Source organism: Labeo rohita, chromosome 13, assembly GCF_022985175.1.
Source record: "Labeo rohita strain BAU-BD-2019 chromosome 13, IGBB_LRoh.1.0, whole genome shotgun sequence".
In the NCBI taxonomy this organism is placed as follows: Eukaryota; Metazoa; Chordata; class Actinopteri; order Cypriniformes; family Cyprinidae; genus Labeo; species Labeo rohita.
In genome coordinates, this window is record NC_066881.1 from 26030497 (window position 1) to 26050840 (window position 20344).

General features: G+C 36.4%; 1 protein-coding gene across 1 annotated transcript in view; it reads right to left on the minus strand.

Moving 5' to 3' along the window:
- Positions 1-377: 377 nt before the first annotated feature.
- Positions 378-20344, minus strand: part of syne2b (spectrin repeat containing, nuclear envelope 2b) — a 110687-nt gene continuing 90720 nt past the window's right edge. Inside the window, exons 114-130 of the mRNA XM_051126532.1 lie at positions 13844-14006; positions 13357-13544; positions 13118-13268; positions 12285-12467; positions 11754-11891; positions 11458-11652; positions 11056-11365; positions 9158-9226; positions 8641-8771; positions 8426-8549; positions 8139-8338; positions 6659-6859; positions 4719-4847; positions 4405-4596; positions 4251-4298; positions 3997-4046; positions 378-1875 (exon numbers count right to left, since the gene is read on the minus strand). Of these exons, the coding sequence (XP_050982489.1) occupies positions 1665-1875; positions 3997-4046; positions 4251-4298; positions 4405-4596; positions 4719-4847; positions 6659-6859; positions 8139-8338; positions 8426-8549; positions 8641-8771; positions 9158-9226; positions 11056-11365; positions 11458-11652; positions 11754-11891; positions 12285-12467; positions 13118-13268; positions 13357-13544; positions 13844-14006 (2683 nt within the window). The 3' untranslated portion in view covers positions 378-1664. The remainder of the gene's footprint in view (positions 1876-3996; positions 4047-4250; positions 4299-4404; positions 4597-4718; positions 4848-6658; positions 6860-8138; positions 8339-8425; positions 8550-8640; positions 8772-9157; positions 9227-11055; positions 11366-11457; positions 11653-11753; positions 11892-12284; positions 12468-13117; positions 13269-13356; positions 13545-13843; positions 14007-20344) is intronic.

The following is a 20344-nucleotide window of genomic DNA, read 5'->3' on the forward strand; positions in this document are numbered from 1 at the left end:
ATTTACTGATTTGTATATAAAAACTTAAACTACACTAAGTGAAGTTCTCATAATAATAAAGTTACAATTACATAATTAGCCTAAATGTTTCTACTCCAATTCGTGTTTTGAAATATAACATTTAAAAGGTGGCTGTCCTAAAAACTTGACGGATTTATTCAAACGTAAAATAAATATTCATTAACATATACTTTTTACTGTTCGTCAATATTTTATATGGTGCATACACTTTCATAAAAATGAGAATCGGTTAAAATCGAGAAATTGATCTTTTTACCCAATCCTAGAAAAAACAGTATGTTTCTAGAGGTAGCCTATCAAAATTCAAAAGAAAACAAAGAAAAATAAATCGGGAATTAAATGAGTGAACACTTGCATATTTGTACATGATGTTTATTTGTAGGAAATTGACTTCAAACTCAAAAAACACAAAACATCACTTCTAACTTTATATTCTTATCAACCATTGTTTGACATTGGCAGTGCAAGGTTTGCTGCAAAATAAATGAATAAAGTGATCTTTTTTTTTTTTTTCTGTGATTAATGGATATTTATATCAGTCTATTTCAGTTGACCCATAATGTAATCCATACTACAAATCAATTAAAACATCAAACAAACAACAGGACTAACAGCACTCTTTTAGTAACCATCAATTATAAAACAAAGTCTGACACTTTGGCAGTTAGTATGAGTGAAAGAAGGACTAATAGCCTTTTCACCATATTTCTACTATCATCAGAACTGACTTTGTGTAGGATTAAAAAAAAAAAAGAAAGCCACATAAAATCATGTGGGTACTTTTGAAATGTGTTTCTATGAGACGCCTTAACCATTCAGCAAAAAACACCAGACACAAACAATTTTCCTGCCAGAAAAATTCTAGCTATAAACTATAAAACATTATCAGATATAATTTATATCTCCACTGAGATTATTTACCGATTATAATTAAATTATTTCAGTAGTTTTACATTATTCACACTCACTTGAAAACAATGCAGCCACTAAACCTTCGGCTGAATAAATAAACATAAAAGACATTTGCACACACCCTGATGCCTCTCTGTGTCTCTTCTCCATGGCTTTGACCAAGAAAATGGCAGCTAAGAGAGCTACAGATAAAATATATTCATCATTGCAAGTCATTTCACATCGACTTCTAGAAATGCATGAACAAAACTGATATTCAAGCAAGTCCCTTCATATAAACAGGGCTACTAGTTAAAAAATACAGGCTGACCCAAAGCCTACGAGTGAGATATAGATTCAGTTATGTCATTTATATTTCAAAAATAAATACATTTGTGTGTAGGAGTATTTCAATGTTTCAATGAATGCGCTGCTACATACTATACAGTTAGAAAATGAGTGCACCTTTGATGAGGAATCCTTGCCGTTCTCTAAAAATACAAATATACATCATGAGAAAAGCTTTCAGATTGCTTCATAAAAATCCCTCTCCATGGGCAAAAGACCTCGGATCCAAGAACAACATTTGATTGTTGCAGGATAATCTAGTGAAACACAAGGGCTTTCACTCAGATCAAACAGAGCTACAGGAACTGCTACAGGAGAGTTAACCGAGAGGCTTGGACTACATTCCTTTTCCTCTACTGATTCAGCTGTGGCCATGTGTTAGTGATGGGTACGTGTGGTTGTTTTCATGTGGGTGGGGGGCCGTTGGTGTAGAGGAGCATAGGGTAAAAGGATCGGGCAAAGTTGTTGGAGAGAGTGCAGCTGTAGTCGTCCTCTGAAAGAGGCACCAGACACGCCACGACCAGCAGGAGCAGAAAGAGGATGTGGAGGGGAAAAGCTGCTCGTAGGACACGATACAGGAACGGTCTCGCTGGCAACGAATCAGACTTGTCAGCCCTATAGAAAGAACAGTTAGACAGTTGTTACATTTGTTTACACCACTGTTCAAAATTTTGGGGTTAGGAAGATTTTTTTCCCCCAGTTTAATTACCAAGGATGCATTAAATTGATCAAAAGTGACAGCAAAGACTGTGTAGCTATAAACTATAAACAATTTTTTTTTCATTTTCACTTTTTTTGTTTCATCAAAGCAGACTGACCAAAAAAAGAATCAATCTTTTTTAAGCTGTTAATTTTTTAAACATGAATAATAATAATAATAATAATATATATATATTTTTTTTTTTTTTTTGCCATCACAGGAATACATTTTGTTTTAAAATATATTACAATAGTACAAAACATTTTAAATGTAATTTTTGTTTAAATTATAAAATCTTACCGACCCCCTAACTTAATATTTTTGTTTAAAGGGTCATACATTTGATGTATTGATGGATAGAAAGTTCAAAAGAACAGATTTTTTTCACATTAACATCTTTGTAACATTATAAATGTCTTTAAGAAAGGGTCAGAAATGAACATTTCCATTAAATTGATTTTCAGTGGCATTTTTTACATTTGTGAGGTCAATTTTTATAATCACCTTATAATTATAAAAACCATACGTCGTCTTTAATATCAAATACTTAAATTTACCCAATTACTTTAATCAGTGTTTAAAACTGTTGTCAATAACAATAGACTGTTTACAATTGTATCTAAATTTACATGTAAAAAACAGGAGCTCACAGGACTGCAATGTTGTGATAAAAATCATTATTGTAGATTATTACACTTTATATTGTAATAATGATTATTAATATTGCTATAGAAAACAATATAAAGCAGTTTTGTTTCATTTTGGGCACGTCACATGCTGAATTCATAGATAAACGTCTCGGTCCATGTCAGCCTAGTCTAGCACAAGCTGCAAAAACTCCTGTTATAATTACTGAAGCTATGAAAATAATATTTTATTTACATCCTATCTGCACTGTGTTGTTTATGATGAAGCCTAATCTGATTGGCCTAATCTGATAAATCTATGTGTCTCTGATTGGCCAATGCATTTCTAAGTTCAACAGAAATGTGTTTGATTGGTTATAAGGCTCTACACTCCACAAATACATTTTATTTACTTATTAATGTTAAATGCTCATCTCGTTTTGTTCTCCCTGTTTTTTTTTTCCGATGTCAGTTAGGGTATGTTGAAAAACTCCCTCAACTTCAAAATCATCCTATATTGCTGTTTTGCCTTTTCTGTTAAGGGTGTTTGATCTTTTTTGCATGTTCACTTTGCAAAGACTGTGTCGGAACTACTGCAGTGACGTAGGATGATTTTGAAATGATTTTTGAAGCTGAGGGAGAAAATACGATTGGAGTTTTTCAACATACCCTAACTGTCTTGAACCAGAATACACAGAATTCAGTCAGAGTAAAACAAGATGAGCATTTGAGATTAAAAGTATTTAAATTGCATTTTTTTAAAATGAAAATAACCGATTGTTCCGCTAGATAAGACCCTTCTTCCTTGGCTGGGATTGTTTACAACCGCATTTGGGATCGTTTGAAGCCGTATTTAAACTGCATTTTGGAAGTTCAAATTCGGGGCACCATAGCTGTACATCATGTGGAGAAAAATGCTGAAATGTTTCCCTCAAAAAACATAATTTTTTTTTTACGACTGAAGAAAAGACAAACATCTTGGATGAAAAGTACATTATCTGTAAATTTTTGTTCTGGAAGTGGACTTCCATTAATTTCCAACTTTGCTTTACTGTCACTTTTTATCAGTTGAATGCATCCGTCCTAATTAAAAGTATTAATCTCTTTAAAAAACTTTTTACTGAATCAAAAATGTTCAACCTCTAACCTAAAATGCAGATGTTTCTTTAAAAATATTCATTAACATGTTATTAGTCAACTCTGCATAATTCAACATTGTCTGTGAGTTATTTCTTAACTTTGTGGGTTGTGAAGTTCAGTAAAGTACATGTTGAATCTTTGAAGAGGTGAAAGTGAAGCAGATGTGTGAAAGTGAGAAGAACTAGAAAGTGTGAAGAGACTACTAGAAGACATCAACTTCAGCAAAGTCATACAAGGTCACGGACAAATAGTAATACTATCAGCGTGTACCTGACACTCGCGGGAGATCCCTGTGTAACAGCCTGAACTCCTGCAGCTTCCTAGAGAGACAAGACGAATGACTCAGACTAGCGATTCTTAAAAAAAATCCCCATTAACTGTCACTTTCAAAACCAAACTCCTCAGCATTAGAAGACAAAATCTATATTATGATGACCTTCAGCTGCAATCATTCAGACTCTGTAAAAAGCAGAATTGTAATTTCCAGTCTGAGCCAGGTGTTAATGGAGAGAGTGTTTCTGTACCTGCTGTTGTGTTGGTGCTGTCCTGCCCACATTTGGACCTGATGAGTCCTGCGACAGAACAGGGATCAAAACATAAGTGGGTGAAAGCGAAACAGACCAGCCTGGCCTGCAAAGAAATTTTGCGCTTGTGTGTGTGAGACTGAATGAAACATACCAGTCTGCTTTGCAGCGTGTGCAGGTCGTGTGCAATCTGTCTCATCAGCAGTCGTAACTTGTTGCTGATGACGTGAACCTTCTCTTTGGCCTCCAGGGTGTCTTCACCCTGGTCCTGTAGGAGGATCTGTGAGGAGATCTCCTGCAGGCAGTACACCTCCCTCTCACGAGACTGTAAGTCCTGCTGAACAGCCTATTATGCACAGACAACAACTTTATAAACATAACAGTTGCTTTTATTATAATGGATTTAACTCATATATTAAGATATGATTAGATACTGTATAATAACAGAACACATGCACACTATTCTACCTTGAGTGTGTCTCGATGCTCTTGCAGGATGTTGAGGTCTATGTTTTGGTCATGGATGTTGACCATGTAGCGCTGACTTTCTGCTTTAGCTAACCACAGCAGCAGAGAGTGAAGAGTCTCGTGAAACTCCTGTGAAAAACGGAATAAACAGATGAGTTTGTGTGTCATCCAAGATGTTCATGTCTTTCTTTCTTCAGTCGTAAAAGAAATGATGTTTTTTGAGGAAAACATTTCAGCATTTTTCTTCATATAGTGGACTTCTATGGTGCCCGAGTTTTAACTTCCAAAATGCAGTTTAAATGCAGCTTCAAACGATCCCAAATGCGGTTGTAAACAATCCCAGCCGAGGGTCTTATCTAGCAAAATTTTTAGAGTGGTCATGAAATGAGAAATCAAAATTCCCTTGATCTTCTGACATAAGAGGTCATTGTACTATGAAAACATCCTGCAAGTTTCAACTTAAAGGAGAAATGCACTTTCAGAACAAAAATGTACAAATAATTTACTCACCCCCTTGTCATCCAAAATGTTCATGCCTTTCTTTCTTCAGTTATAAAGAAATTATGTTTTTTGAGGAAAACATTTCAGGAATGTTCTCCATATAGTGGATTTCTATGGTGCCCTTGAGTTTGAACTTCCAAAATGCAGTTTAAATGCAACTTCAAAGGACAATTTTGAAGTTGGAGAAGAAAATGATATGGGAGTTTTTCAACCTAGCATAACTGTATTGAACCGGAAAGCACAGACAAGGCATGCACATCGCAGAGCAAGAGAAGATGAGCATTTGGGGTTAAAAAGTATATAAATTGTACATTTTTTTAGAAAATAACTGATCATTTTGCTAGATAAGACCCTTCTTCCTCAGCTGGGATTGTTTAGAGCCCTTTGAAGCTGCATTTTGGAATTTCAAACTCGCGGGCACCATAGAAGTCCAGTATATGGAGAACCTTTTCTAAAATGTTTTCCTCAAAAAACAATTTCTTTATGATTGAAGAAAGAAAGACATGAACTTGGATGACAAGGAGGTAAGTAAATTATCTGTTAATGTTTGTTCTGGAAGTGAACTTCTTTAAAACTTTTTCATTAGTCTCAAAAAAAAAAAAAAATAAAATAAAATATTGAAGTCGATCAGCCAAAATCAAAGTTTGTGGAATGTGCCACTTTATGACGTAATAGTGTGGCTAAACATGGCAAACGCAGGTCTACGCAGAAACCAAACAATAAAGATGGCTCCGAAGACAACACGACTCTGCACTATTGCTTTGTCTGTTATTACAGATCCTTTGATATGTACTGAGTATTTATGTGTTTTTAACCTAAATCACAGCAGCGTCCGTCTATAAAGTATGTAGGCTGTTAAACATACTTAACTATTAGCCAATCATAGCAGTGGGCATTTAGCTCTGAGTCTACAATCTGCCACGCACATTTAAACATGAGGGGGGGTCAAAACAGGACAGAAAACAGCATATTCCTTCTAGATTGTTATGTTTTTGATGTAAAAATCTTGATACCATTATAAGTGGACCTCAAAGAACAGTACTTAATAATAAAAAGGCAGTTCATAACCACTTTAAATAAGCCCTGAGAATTTATTTTTTTTTAAATGAAATGAATGATAGTGTTCAATAGAAGTGTTTACGACCTTAGATGCGACTCTGTCACGGTACACTATAGTTTCAAGAACATCATGTACCCAGCATTTCTGACACCTCTTTCAACAAACTAACTAATAAAACTCGTTGTGGTTTTATGGTTTTGCATCCTGAGATAAAATCTAACACTAACAGCGAGTGCAAATGTGTAAAAGTGCACAGACATGTGCTTTCTAAATGCATGTTGTGATGCAGCTGCAAAACAAATCAAAACACTCATGGTACTTTGCTGTATTTTCTAAACTCTGGTACCAGTGTCACATTTCAAGCTATTTTTTTTCTCACCTGACACTCCATGAGTGCTTGATGCAGTCTGTGTTCCCAGCTGTCCAGGGCCGCACAGGCCTGTGCCCATTTTTGATTGGCCGACAGCAGATTCTCGCGCAGCTCTCGTAGTTCAGTGCTGTCTCCGTGCTTGAAGCCACGCCCATTGAGATTAACACCAATCATCACCGATTTGTACCCATTAAAAGCCCTCTGCATGTCCTTGGGAAAGAAATGACAAAATGAACTTATACAGTATATGCCTAAATAATAAACACTACCGTTAAAAAATGTGGGGTCTGTACATTTTTTGAAAGATGTCTCTCATGCTCAACATAGCTGCATTTATTTGACTGAAATAGTTATTGCAATAAAAATGTTTTCTAGTTTAACCCTTTAACTGTCACCCCCATTTTTGAACATTGTTATAATTCATGAACAAATACATTTTGTAATTTGATGTTGAAGTCCCATTTCCATGGTAATGCAATGTCTGATATTAAAATGGCTTTCAAAGGACGATTTAAATGATTTATAATTTCTCATGATTTCTAAAACTTGATAACGAAAAGGACTTTTTGTGACAAAGGTCAGAACGATGTAGTTATGATCTAGATTTTTGAGGTGCACTCTTGTCAAAAATTAATCTATTACTGTTCCTACATAATTTGTAACAAAAAACAGTGGTAAAATATCTATTTAGGAGTCTTAGACCTTTCCAACCATATATAGTTTGTCATGATTAGATTACAATTTATTACTGACGTCAATTACTCCATTACTCCAGTCTTCAGTGTCACACGATCGAAAGCATTTTTTTTATTATTATGAAACTTAAAAACAGTTGTGCTCCTTAAAGCATTACTTCACTCCCAGAACAGAAATTTACAGATAATTTTCTCACCCCCTTGTCATTCAAGATGACATGTCTTTCTTTCTTAAGTTGTAAAGAAATTATGTCTCTTATGTCTCTAAATGATCCCAGCTGGTCATTTCCTTAAATAAATGAATATTTATACAGTTTTTAACCACAAAAGGGATTTGATCTTCTTTGAAAACACTGGGTCGGTACTTCTACAGTGATGTAAAATGGTTTTGAACGGTTTTTCTACATACCCTAACTGTCTTGAACCGGACACATGTACATCGCAGAGCTAGACAAGACAGGCATTTGTGGTTAAAAAGTGTATAAATATTCATTTATTTAAGAAAATGACAGATCGTTTAGAGCCCTTTGAAGCTGCATTTAAACTAAATTTTGGAAGTTCAAATTTGGGGGCACTATAGAAGTCCATTACATGGAGAGAAATCCTGAAATGTTTTCCTCAAAAAACTAATTTCTTCACGACTGAAGAAAGAAAGACATGAATCTTGGATGACAAGGGGGTGAGTGAATTATCTGTAAAGTTTTGTTCTGGAAGTGAATTAATCCTTTAATATTTTTGTGGAAACAATCATGATGTTTTATTTGTTTGTGCCTTCTCTCTAAATGTCTCAGTACCTTTAGTTTGTGGATGTTGTTTTCCATATCTCTGATGGTGATTTTTGGCTTTAGAGTCTGAAGTTTCTCTAGCTGAGGCATCACAGCGTTCAGCCATGCCATGACATCAGTAAGGTCAGAGTTGAGTTTGTGCCACTGTTGAAGATCCTGCGGCACGCTGGACGACTGCACCTGCAGGAGCTCCCATCGCTCGATCACACCTAAGGCCACAGATCAGAGGGCAAAGGTCAGATATCATTGAAACTCAACTGATGTATGAACGTAGCATATAATACAAAAAGCAGTACCTGGCTTATCTGTTGCAGAGAAGACCATCAAACCCTGATCGTCCAGTTGTTCTTCCTCGTTCAGAATCAGTTTCACTCGCTTTATACTGTCTATACTGCCGGCACACTCGGACATGAGCTTATCCTGGAGTGTGAGAGAGGAAATACAACCCAAATGTGTTTTTATATGTGTGTGCCAATGTTAATGTGTGTTTAGTGTATGTGTAAGGACTCACATAGGCCTGTGGATGATACTGAGTGCTAGTCTCAGTGGGTGAAGATGTGAGACTGCGTATGATCTCTCTGTTCACCCGCGTCCTGTCTGGCGCTTCAGGAGAGTGCCATGTCTCCACCATAGACCGGCCTCCTGAGCCAGAGACAGAAAGAGATATTTTAACTACTTATATCATTCAAAACACGTATGCAGGAAATCATCACTCAGTTGCACAGCATGCTACAGAAACAAAAAACAAATAAAAATGCAATTGGTCACAAAACCGACATGCATTATGAAAAACATCTGTTTGAACATGTACTGCAACACATGCTGAAAAAGATTCTTGGCAAAACAAGCATCATGGGATTTTAAGAACATGGGCAGCTGGTTTAAAAGGAAGCTGTTAACCAGACAGGCGGTGAACACGAAGCATAAAATGTCTATTATATTTAGAGATGAATGAACGAAACGTATGCTGAAACACGCATGTAACGTGCAGTGATAGTGCTGACGGCATGCAGCAGGCTGATGCCTACCGGACACAGCCTTCAGAGCTTTAGATGTAGCTTTAATAAACGACTGAGAGCTCTCAGTGACTTCTACATCTGCAACAGAAGAGCAGCAGACAGACAGAGATCTAGAGATGCTATAACAGACACGTAGCAGACAGAATAATCTAGACTAATAGACAGTCATATAACAGACAGAGACATCTAGGTACAGTATAAAAGAGCAGCAGACAACATGAAGATGTATAGTAGATACACTACTAGAGCAGTGAATAACAGTTTTAGAGAGCCTGTCTAATTCATATTCAATAATTGGGGTTTGTTGCTTTATCAACAGCAAAATCTTTTTTATTTTGTTTTATTTAGTTACAATAAAAAATGTGGTTATATTTTAATATATTATATTTATTAAGGTGATGTCAAAGCTGAATTTTCAGCAGCCATTACTCCAGTCTTCAGTGTCAGATGATCCTTCTGAAATTATTTTAATATACTGATTAGATTCAATGTAATATATTGAGTAGATTCAATAATTGGGGTTTGTTGCTTTATCAAAACGACTATTGGTTTCTTTATATATTTCATCAGTGTAACATATTTGTATAACTAGTAACTAGTGTAACTAGTTGCCAAGCTTAATTATTATTAACACCATTTAATATAACAATGTAAAACAAAAGTTGTAAATAAAGAAAAAAATGACTAAAAAAGTTGACTCTATTCTCATAATTTTGACTTTATTCTCAAAATATGTTGACTTTATTCTCGTAATTTTGACTTCTTTTTCGAAATATTTTGACTTTATTCTTATAATTTTGACTATTCCCAAAATATTTCAACTTTATTCTCATAATTTTGACTTCTTTTTTGAAAAATTTTGACTTTATTCTCATAATTTTGACTATTCCCAAAATATTTCAACTTTATTCTCGTAATTCCAACTTCTCTAAATATTTTGACTTTATTCTCGTATTTTTGACTTTATTCTCAGAATATTTTGACTTTATTCTCACAATTTGGACTTCTTTTTCGAAATATTGTGAATTTATTCTCGTAATTTCAGCTTCTTTTTTGAAATATTTTGCCTTTATTCTCAAAATATTTAGACTTTTTTCTTGTAATTTCAATTTCTTTCTCGAAATATTTTGACTTTATTTTCATAATTTTGACTTTATTCTCAAATATTTTAACTTTATTCTCGTCATTTTGACTTTATTCTCGTAATTTCGGCTTCTTTCTCTAAATATTTTGACTTTATTCTTGTAATTTTGACTATTCTCAAAATATTTCGACTTTATTTCAAAACATTTTTCTCAGTTTATTCTTTTTGACTTCTTTCTCAAAATATTTCGACTTTATTCTCAAAACATTTTGAGTTTATTCTCGTACTTTTGACTTCTTTCTCAAAATATTTAGACTTTATTGTCATTTTGATTTATTTCTCAAAATATTTCAACTTTATTCTCAAAATATTTCAACTTTATTCTCATAATTTTGACTTCTTTCTCAAGATATTTCGACTTTGTTCTCAAAATTTATTCTCAAAATTATTTGTGTATTTACATACACTAAAAGAGCATTGGACAAGGACATCTAAACATTCAAACAGAGTGTCTAATAACAGACAGAGATCTAGATTCTCTTTAAACAAGCAGCAAAAAGAGCTCTACATGTACCTAATGATCTACATACATAACAGACAAAGACACAGACACACTAACAAACCAGTGAAGAAAAAAACAAACAGACAGATCTAGGCACTCTAAGAGAGTGTCATGTAAGACATAGAAACCTAGACAGACCCTAATAGTGCAGCATATAGCAAGCAGAGAAAATCTAGAAACACTAACAGAACGTCCCATAGCAGACAGACAGATCTAGATACACTTTAATAGAGTGGCAGAGACCAGTCTGTAAAGGGTTACCTGATAGAGCGCTGTAGAACGTCAACTCCTCATCATCCTCTGGAGATGAAGATCCTCCCACATCGACGGTGTGGTCCCACTCCAGCGGGATAGAATCCACACTGACAGGCGTCTCACGTCCTGAGCGCCCAAGAGCAGGTGGTATCAGCTGGGACACGGCCTGACGTACCGTCAGAGAAACATCAGAGCTCATCGCAGCCTCTTCTTCCTCCTCGTCTTCCTCCCTTTCCCTCTCCCACACCCCACTGAAATCAACCGAGTCCTCCGGATCCGTGTCTCTGTCTGAGAACTCTCTGTCCTCCTCAAGCACCTATGAAAAGGACAGGGTGGGACAGGTTTAAGTTAGTGCTCAGTCAATAGAGTATTGTTCAGTGTTTGTGAGATGAGTCTTTTCGAACTAACCGGGCGCCTGCTGATAAGACGGTGGTGGAAACGGGCGACTCTGCCAAACACTTCCTGGCAGTAAGAGTGCAGCTCCTCTAGTTCATCTTCGATGAGTACGGCATCCAGCGGAGCACTCTTCTGGATTAGGTTCTCTCCAAATACAATCAGAGCATCGATCTTATTTGTGTTTAGAGTGATCTCCTGCTGAAATGCCTGTGGGATGTCAAATCACAAATTACTTTTCACTCCCATTGTGTGAGCAGACTCATTCATAGTTTTCAATAGAATTTTTTACGTTAAATCAGTGTACTAACGTTTAGTTGACGCATCTTTTCGTGGATATCACTCTCTGAAAAATGCTCCACATTGGTGAGCTGAAGGTCCATTTCAGTCAGCCAGACCAGAATCCCCTCCCGTGTTACTTCAAAGTCTTCACGCTGAGATGTGAAGTGCTGCACAGAGGAGAAGCACTTAGAGTTCAGTAACGTTTTAGAAAATTGAGGTTTGCCCAAAAAAGGTATACTTTGTTATCATGGAAACGAAGAATTGAAGGTCAGAGATGCAATTAATTTGAACATTTTTACAGGTTTTTAGATTTATAAGGTGCCATTTCCAAACCAGTCAGTTTGAGAATTTAATATATATAATAAAAAATACTGTTCAAAACTATGGAGTTGGCAATATTTTTTAACGATTTAAAGAAGTCTCTTATGCTCACCCAGGCTGCATGTATTTGATTAAAAACAGTGAACATTACTACTGCGAAATATTACAATTTACAGCTATTTTCTATTTTAATATATTTTAAAATGTAATTTATTTTTGGTGCATGACTCAAGTCTGACCTTTAACCTGCGGAGCACAGCAGCCACTCTTTTCTGTAGCGTATCCCAGCGCTGGTTTCCTTCGTGCACCATCAACTTCAGCTTACTGGCGCCATCTGTCCGGTTCTCTCGTGCCAGACGTCGGTATTGTTTGTTTACCAGCTCCAGCTGTGTCAGACGCTCATGGACCTGGCGCTGGAACGCCTGCATGTGTGCATGTTTAAAAACAGTGTTAATAGTCTAGTAGATTATGTCTAGACAATCACAAATGTGAAAGACACTACACTCTTAAAAACAGATTATTTATTGCCATTTATAATTCCATCAAGAACCTTTAACCTCCATAGAACTTTTAGAAGTTTCTTTATACTTGAAAAAGTTTCTTTTGATTATTTAGATGTTCACCAAGAAAAACAGGGTTCTATTCACTGATCGTTGAATAAACTGTTGAATAAAGTCGTTATTTTTGTTTTCTTTGCGCACAAAAAGTATATTCATAGCTTTATAACATTACGATTGAACCACTGATGTCATGTGGACTATTTCAGTGTTGTCCTTACTACCTTTCTGGGCCTTGAATGCTTAGAAAACTCTCAGATTTAATCAAAAATATCCTAATTTGTGTTCTAAAGATGAACCAAGGTCTTACGGGTATGGAGCGACATGAGGGTAGCTACCTTTAAGGGTAGCTACCTTTCAGTAGTTACCTTTACGGGTATGAGTAATTACCGACAGAATTTTCATTTTTGTGTAAACTATCCCTTTAAGTCTGTATTTAAGTGTCAATTTTAATCTGTATGGCAGTTGTGGTACTAGTAGAAAAAAAAAATCAATAGATCTAAACAGAATCAGACCTCAAACTTTTTGAGTTCCTCTTTAGCACAAGTGTAGAGTACGTCTTTGGTGGCAGGGTTGGCGGCTGTACGTTCTGCCGTGGTCAGCCAGTCTTCAAAGCGTGCATAATCGTCCAGGAACTTGGTCCACAGACGCCATGTCTCCTCAATCCTGCAGGGGACAGTATAGAGTACAATGGTCAAGACAAATAAGTGACATAGATGCAGCCAAACATGCTGATTTGGGTGTTTGTATTGACCTCATTCTCCTTTCCATAGACATGGCACATATGTTCCTCCAGCGGCGGTCCAGGCTGAGTGTGGTCTGTTGAATGGAGTCGTTCTCTCCATCGCTGCCACAAGCATCAGCATCATGCAGCAAAACATCACACAGGGTCAAAACAGATGTCACACCCTCTGTGTGCTGTTCGATGTCTCTCTGCAAGTCCTAGTGGAGAACAAAATCAGAGTCTAAAGGACCGTTCACACCAACGATGATAACTATAATAATAACTAAAATTCTAATTCTATCCACCTCATTCTTCAACATAGAAGTAAGCCTATGTATACATGCATATGTGTGTATTTATATAAACATGATATATATACAGTACACACATATATAAACATAAACTTTTATTTTGGATGCGATTAATCGTGATTAATCAGTTTGACAACCCTTATATATATATATATATATATATATATATATGTTATTGTGGTTTTGTTAATGAATGCACAGATTACCTGATGCTCTGCTAGCTTGCGCTGTATCTCATCATTGTGGCAGATGCTGTAAATGATGGGTTTGGCCAGCTCACCCTCAACACGGGAAAGCCAGGTTCGGAGATTACTCATGTTCTTATCCAGCTGCTGCACTGTCGCCAGCGTCCCTTTTAGCTTCCTCACCCTGAAATACAACCAGTTTGTCAATATCTTTCATTTTTTGCTGGTATTGAATGTTAGAGGATACTGCAAGCAATACTGGAGAGAGGAACGGAACTGGAAAAAACATCTTAAGCTGGGAATCAAACTTGCGTTGTTTAAAGTCACATTTGGATTTTACACCATAAAAAGAACATGAATGATATTGTATTCTTTTTTTTTTTTTTTTTTTTTTTTTTTTTACTTATTCCAGACCCAGTCTTTCAATCATAAAAATATGAATTTCATTACTTACAAACATATTCTAACTAAGAGTAAAATAAACTAAAAATGTAATTGATTATTATTATTACTATATTATTCCATTAAATTTATTTCCAGGGGCATTTTTACATTTGTGAGGGCAATTTTTATAATCATCTTATTATTATAAAAACCACATGTTGTCTTTACTGTCAAATTCTTATATTTACCCAATTACTTTGATCAATTTTTTAGTTGTCAATAACAATACTGTTTAAAATTTTATCTAAATTATACATGTAAAAAACAAGAGTTCATAGGGCTGCACTATTATGACAAAAAGCATTATTGCAGATTATTGCTCTTTATATTGTAATAATGATTTTTAATATTGATATAGAAAACAATATAAAATGTTTTTGTTTCATTTTAGGCATGTCACATTCTGGCTTCATAGATAAACCTGTCTGTCCATGATGTCTAGTCTAGTGCAAGTTATGCAAAAACACGTTTGATTGGTTATAAGGCTCTACGCTGCGCAAAACAGTGTAAAAGCAATCTGATGCAGTGTGTGCGAATCTAAATGTAATTCCGCTAAATGACACTTTCCATATATTTTCACTTTTCATTTTAATCCCAACAGCTGTAATACATTGTTTAACTGTCCAGGGGTATTTTTTGCCCCTTTGACTTGAATTTATGGGGTATTTTTGTTCATTTTGGTGGCATTTTTGCCACAAGCCCTCATTAATTTCTGACCCTGTCACTCAGTGTGTACCGCTTAACAGTAATATTTTTGATTGGTTGGACATTTGCTTTCCTGTAAAACGGTAGATAATCACAGTGATCATTTCTTCTGTAGAGCAACAGTGTCTGTCCACTTTTTTACTCTCCTTTTTCACATTTTTCACATTTATTTTCCCCACAAGTGTTTAATAAAGCCTTTGCTAAAGAAATTTCTTCAAATGATTATTTAAAAAATAAGTTGAAATATTGTTGATATGAAACACGGTTTTACCAAAACAAGTTTATACATTATCACGTTGAAAAGGATTCTTGTAATGAGTTTTGTTCTGTGTGGTGCATGAGGAACAGTTCACATAAAAAGTAAACATTCCTTGACCTAGTGTCATTCCTATACAGCAAGCTTGCCAGCTTAGGTTTACAAAGACACAATACAGGACAAAAGGCTTTTTATTAGGTTTGAGTGTGCAGTGACCCACGTCTTTTCCGTCTGTCTCAATCTATTCAACCCGCACCAGAACCCTCAGTGTTAGGACTATCTGAGCATGTAGACAGCTTTCATGATACTCTAAGAGTGACGTCATGTGACCAGGAGGATTGGGGCATTCCTTCATAGTCATGTGACATTTCCAATGGAGGTCTGACCAAAACAAACCAGAGTGCTGATGTGGAAGAAGTGACATCACACAACAACTCAACTGCACGTGACAGCAATGCATCGAAGCATTTGGTGTTTGTATCAGAGGGTTTATTCTTACTGTGACAAACACTATTTGCATTTTAATAAAATAACAGATGCATGCAGTCACTCAAAATATTTGGTGCAATGAAATAAAACAATGAGAAAAGCTTAAAAGATGATAAGATTTAAAAAAGACATACTTGATAAATAAAGCATTAGTAATGCATGATTCTATGCATGGTGTATGATTCCAGATGCATGCATCGTGCATGTTCTTCTCAGCCTGTTTTTGGTGCATATCTGTCTAGAATTGAGAACATGCACCATCTGCACATCACCAGCATGCACGTCCTCCCTAGAAACAAGTGTTTCCATGCAAAGCAGAATCTGATCAGTCCTGCACTGAAGCTAGTGTTAGCCACTGAACACACAAACTGACAAAAGCACTGCCCATCCCCCTCTCCAACACACATATGCATGCTTATACGAAAGCCCCGCGTGTGTGCATTAGCAAACACTTACTCGCAGACTGGTGAGGCTCCATGGCTCTCTCGTGTTAGCGTTAGCATGTCTGTCTTAATGGTTGTGGCTGATCTAAAACACGCTCATCTCACAGACCGTGAGCTGCTGTATACATCACTCCCACCCTCCTGTCCCTCTCTCATATTCAACCCCCTCTCTCCCTCTCCCTCTCACTGAATGGTCAAGAGATGCATCATTTACAGTGGAGATAGAGTATCCTCACCATTTTCCCATCACTTTCTTCAATTGCATTACTAATAACCTACAGCCAGTAGTTTTAAATATTTAGGAACATTATAGACTGTCAATTCACAGGCAGCATTTTGGCATGAGCAAGCATATTTTCGAGGTGCATTACAGAAATCTTAAGGAGAGTCTTATGCCCTTTATCTGATACAGAGATCAAATATGTGTATTAAATGTAAAGCAAAATGGTCTTGAGTCATTATTGTAGCAAGTGTGATTGTAGGCAGAGTTGGGGGTACTATATTACATTCATTGAAACAAGTAAATTCATCTTATCCCTTATATTATCATTTTCAGTAGTTACCTTTAAGGAGACATGAAGAAATGCTGAGACATGAATATGAGTAGGAGTAGATACTGTATGTATGCACATGTACACTAACTTTTTTTTTATCAGTCTTATTTATAAAAGCAGCATTCAAGCTAGTGTGGTGGTTTAGCTTATATACATAATTCTAAATATGACATATTTAGATGGTTTGAAATGGTAAATCAGTAGATACAGAGGGTTTGCACTTACGTAATGATTTGGTCAGTTACCTAGATGCGCAGCCACACTGGCAATACTCAAATGTAAACAACAGCATGGATTGAATGGTTATGGACTACTAGTTACTTTGTTCTGCTAATTTATGCTTTTTAAACCATGGAAAAAATGTGAGGAAGCTGCTAAATCATATAGAGAAGGACTTAGTAAGCAGGAAAGGGCACAATATTTTGACAAACTAAAGTTAATATGTGGTAAAGATATGTACAAGCAGTATTATTTAAAATATTAGCCTAATATTTCATCTACATGACTGGAAATGCTAAGAACAAACACAAATGTTGTCAAGATTCTTACACTGGAAATCCTGGTTCAGTTTGGCCAACCACAAACACCTTCTTTCCTCAGACAGTTTTTTGCACTCTTCTCCTTGATTTGTTATAACTTTTGGCAGTCTGTAGTACTCCAAATGTTTATCCCGGTCCGACCAGTTAGTACAGCCCATGACAATAATTGATTATTTTCAGAAACAATAATCAGCTAAATATGAGAGTTTCCTTCGGTTCAGTGGCATTTTTTACATTCAGTACCGCCAATATGGCAGATTGATGACCTTATAGATAAACAATATTTAGACCTTTTGGACTGGTTGTATTAATTAACCAACTGAAACCAACCAGTCAAACAAACAAGAACAAATAGAGGACCAGAAACTTTATACCTTTTGAGACTACTGTACGTGGCAATATGGGTGTACAGAGTGAGCCTGAATATGCAAAACTACACATTCAAACAGGTAGTAATTAGCTGAGCAGGTCAGACAACATCATGTACTTTTAAAAGTAATTTTCTTCCACATATGAGACTCTTGCCTAACCACAAGAAACCACAAGAGAATATGTGTGTGTTTGTCATTGTGTGAGTACATGAGCGTTCAAACAGGGACTTGTACATGTGCTGTAGTGCTCTGTGGTCTGAGATTATGTTCTGTGGGCTAAAGCTAATTAAATCCAAACCTATCCTGAACAGATTATTAACCCCAGAAGAACACTGTGCAGTTTCTCTAAGCAACAGGTAGAAGAAATTCACTAATGACCAAAGCAACTCGAAAACAACACATAGAAACACCTTCAACACAACACCCTTGCTACACTTTCAACACACAACACTCTAGGCTAGTTGACCTACATGCTAACCTATGCGAGCAACTGCTTACAGTAGCAATACACCACCCAGATAGCACACGTACGTCTGCAAGATGTCTGTTAAAGATCAACTGATCTGGAAAGCATCTGCTGTGTACAAACATCTGACAGACGTCTGTAAGATGTCAGTTTTACATACATTCTAAATAACAAATATCTTAAAGACATCTAATAGATGTCTATTTACATCTGAAATGAAACATCCTATAGATGTATTGCAGATGAGCAAACACTCAAAATATGTCTTCCAGATGTAAATGCAGACGTCAAATAGACGTCTCCGTGATGCATGTGCACTATCAGGGTAGGTGTACTTTTGCACTATTCTGTGCCATTTTGTAGTTTAAATAGTGTGAGCATGTTCACTTCAAATATGCACTTAATTTGTGTTGCGAAGGTACAGGATTTGACAAAATGAGGGTGAGTAATTAATTACAGAATGATCTTTTTTGGGACTTTTTGAACTATCCCTTTAACTGAAAAAAATAAAGTGTGGAATATTGGATACTTTGCACACTTATCTTTATGCACTTAAAAGCTTTCCTCACATAGTAGAAAGAGAGGGGCTGTCAAAATCTAATGCTGGATAACCAAATAACATAATTTTCAGACACTTGATGGTAGAGTACACAATGCATAGTATAGGTATGTAGCATGTAATGCATCATTTGGGACACTTCTTATATCTTCACAGCATGTTTTGCACAAGCAAGTACCACTTGCACATATTAAAACAGAGTTAATTTGTAATAATTGATTCAGGTTTAAACTTCTCCAACATGCTTAATTTTAAGCAGTCGAGCTAAATGAGCTGATTAATCCGGGCCACAGGGAACCACGTTGGTGGGCCTCACATAGGCTGCTTTTCAAAGTATTTCAGTCTTTAGAAGAGGGTAATTCATGGGTGTTGGGAAGATTCAGAGCACACTTCAGCTCCCTGAAGGGTTTAATTCAATCGTCCCACTTCACGGTTAGTCAGTATTTGATATCCATTCAGGACGATAGTCATGGTGGATAAAGATTATGCTAAAATGTGGAATCTTATTTGTGAGGAGACACACAAAACCACACATGGACAAACAGGCAATGCCATCGCACACCCTAAAATAAGCTTACGGCAACTTGTTGCCATAGAAACAATTCCAGCTACAGGTGTCTGAACGTCTGAGTGGAAACTGGAAAACAAATTTCCTCATCTAAGCACTTCGGTCAACATCCCACAAAGGAGTGTGAAATGGTGAGTAGAGAGTTTTTAATGAACTTTCCTGAATGGGAATCTTCAAGATCGAGAGATCGTTTTCAACATAACATCTGTCCCATTTTAGCCCTTTGTCCAGCAGTAGTAAGTAGGGTTTTGTAAGATGCCAAGGGTTCAGTAATACAATGGCTGCCATCACTCAGCAAATAGCAGCAGAGCAGAAGGACAGAGTTTTGATGCTGATTGGCTGAGAGACACAATAAGGGTAGACAGAAGACTTATGGGACGGCGAGTGGACACAAAGGCCCATGCTAGCAGACAGCAGCTGCCGCGTGTGCAGATGCTGTGAGGGTGAACTCTGCTGTGATTTTAGCTGACAAAAGAGTCGGACGTGTCTGTGTCAACTTCTGTAATCCTGCTTAGAGACTTGTCTCAATCACACACTCCCATTCGCTAGTTTGTGTGAGTGACACACAAATATACACATAAACCTGCAGTTTACCAAGGATGCATTTATGTGTTAAATATACAGTAAATACAGTTTTCTAATATATTTTACAGTGTAACCTATTTCTGTGTTGGCAAAGCTGAATGTTAAGCAGTCTTCAATGTCACACGATCCTTCGGAAATCTTTTCAAATAGTCTTAATACAGATTAAAAATAATCTCTAAACACTTGATAGTGACAATAAAAACAGAGCAACCCGCTGAGACAGACAGGCCCAGGCATGCTGGAGTCATGCCTATGAACTTTGACCTCAGACACAGAGAAAACAAATGACTTCAACAGCGTTATTGACACAAACTGTGTACACAAAGTGAATTTAAAGGAAAAGTTGAACAAAATATATAACGGACACTAAGTTGAATCATCAGACAGTCAGGGTGATCTTGAATCATCCTGAAGGTGTTTATTTTTGGATAACAAATGTCTGACTGCATGCGTTTTGGTTATGCTTGTGGAGTCTCAGTGGTTGATGGGAAGGAATACTGACAGGTGTAAAGCTCCAGCTCAAGGTAAGAGCCAACAAACAAC